The sequence below is a fragment of the Notothenia coriiceps genome, unplaced genomic scaffold, assembly GCF_000735185.1.
Source record: "Notothenia coriiceps isolate Sejong01 unplaced genomic scaffold, NC01 NC01_scaffold00037661, whole genome shotgun sequence".
Taxonomy (NCBI): domain Eukaryota; kingdom Metazoa; phylum Chordata; class Actinopteri; order Perciformes; family Nototheniidae; genus Notothenia; species Notothenia coriiceps.
Window position 1 is genome coordinate 10,477 of NW_011370362.1, and position 1,667 is coordinate 12,143.

Here is a 1,667-nt window from a genome sequence, read left to right on the forward strand (position 1 = left end):
TAAATTTGACATCAGATGCACTCATTATTTAGCATTTTCTTTGTTTGTAGTTTTAACGTTTTTTGTCTAGTCGGTGACATCCACATGTCTTCATCTACAGATCTAAAGTGTTGCTGCTTTTACTTTTCAATGTGGAAACCTGCTAAATGCTAACAAGGATATTTCATAAGGTGCTTTGCATCAGAACATAAAATACAAACAAGAAAAAACACGTAACAGCTGCGAGGAGAAGGTGTCGTCACTGAAACTGCCCTGCAGAAACGAGACTGTATTTAATTCAGAAGCCAATATTTCCTTTCAGCCGCGCAGTTTAGCCTTTTCACACACACACACACACACACACACACACACACCAAGCTGCCTCCAGATCGCCACCTCAGGACAGACAGAAAAGCCTGCCCCCGATCATCAACTGGAGGTGGGGCAGTTGATGCCAGAGCTCCTCTCTGGGGACTGAAGCCCGAAATTAATCAGCCAAATGTTGATATGTCTGATCCCGCTGGCTGCCGCTTGTGCATTAGAGCTGCCATGCTGTTTCTCTGTCTGCGGCCTGAGAGTCTTCACCTGGACGCGGTGTTTTGGCGTAGTTTTGGCGGGGGGCCTCGCTGTCGGAGCTGGCCTCGGTGTCTGTGCTGAGCCGGAAGACATCCACTCGCCTTTTCCACGACACCTTACGCAGGTCCAGGTTGGACCCGACCAACTTCACATGGTTCCAGCCTTGTGTTCGGGGTCAGAGAGGGAAGCAAGCAGGCGGAGGATAGATTGGAGGCGAGGAAGAGTCAACGGGTGGCTTTAGTGTAACATTAGTTTACTAAAAGAAGAGCTGTCAAACTATCAAATGGGATAATATGATCAAGGAATTGTTTATTGTTGCTGTCGGGCGGAAAACTTTTCATATTTCGTATTTTTTTCTTTTTTATAATCAGTTGTGTTTGTAGTATAACACGTCAATGTTTGTATAATTACTCTCACTGCCTGAACACAGGTCCACACTGCAAGTCTTACCATAGGCTGTTAAATAATAATTCAAATTTAAATGATGAGATCCACCTATTTTGTGATAGCTAGATGGATAGTTAAGGTAAGCTAGCTAACTAGGTAGGTAGATAGCGGACGTTTGCTAGCTTACTATCACATTGACTGAACTGAGTTTGGTCAGTAAATTAGCCACTCGTTTGGAGATAGCTAGATGGGTAGCTAACATTTGCTAGCTAGCTTGTTTGATGGGAAAGTATGGCATGCTAGCAAACTATGTAGCTAGCAAACGTTAGCTAAATAGCTAACGTTCGCTAGCTAAATAGCTAATGTTTGCTAGCTAATCAGCACACTGACAGGTTAACTGAGTTAGTCTCTGTTTAACTAGTGTTTCTAAATGTCAGCACTGTGGACCTCAGTCTTCTGTCAGTGAGAGTTATTATAAAGTGTCCTCATGAGCTTTAGTCCGTTCGGCTCATATTTTTTATTTTCTTTTTCGTAGGTCCTCATAGCAGAGCATCTTCACCACAGCACTCAACAGAATTATTAAATATGCAACCCAGTCTCACGGCATTTCGTGTTATAGTCACGAAAGTAATGTAATCTATTGACTCGTGTTCACCAACACGATTTCCCCCTTTTTTTCGTGTCACACAGAACGATTTTAAAAGCAATGTATTTCTATTGGTAGT

General features: G+C 42.9%; 1 protein-coding gene across 1 annotated transcript in view; it reads right to left on the reverse strand.

Moving 5' to 3' along the window:
- Positions 1–506: 506 nt before the first annotated feature.
- LOC104967750 (integrin beta-4-like) overlaps positions 507–1,667 on the reverse strand; it is a gene marked incomplete at its 5' end in the record, with an annotated part of 3,992 nt that continues 2,831 nt past the window's right edge. The window contains one exon of the mRNA XM_010797274.1: positions 507–717. Coding sequence (XP_010795576.1) covers positions 518–717 — 200 coding nt within the window. The remainder of the gene's footprint in view (positions 718–1,667) is intronic.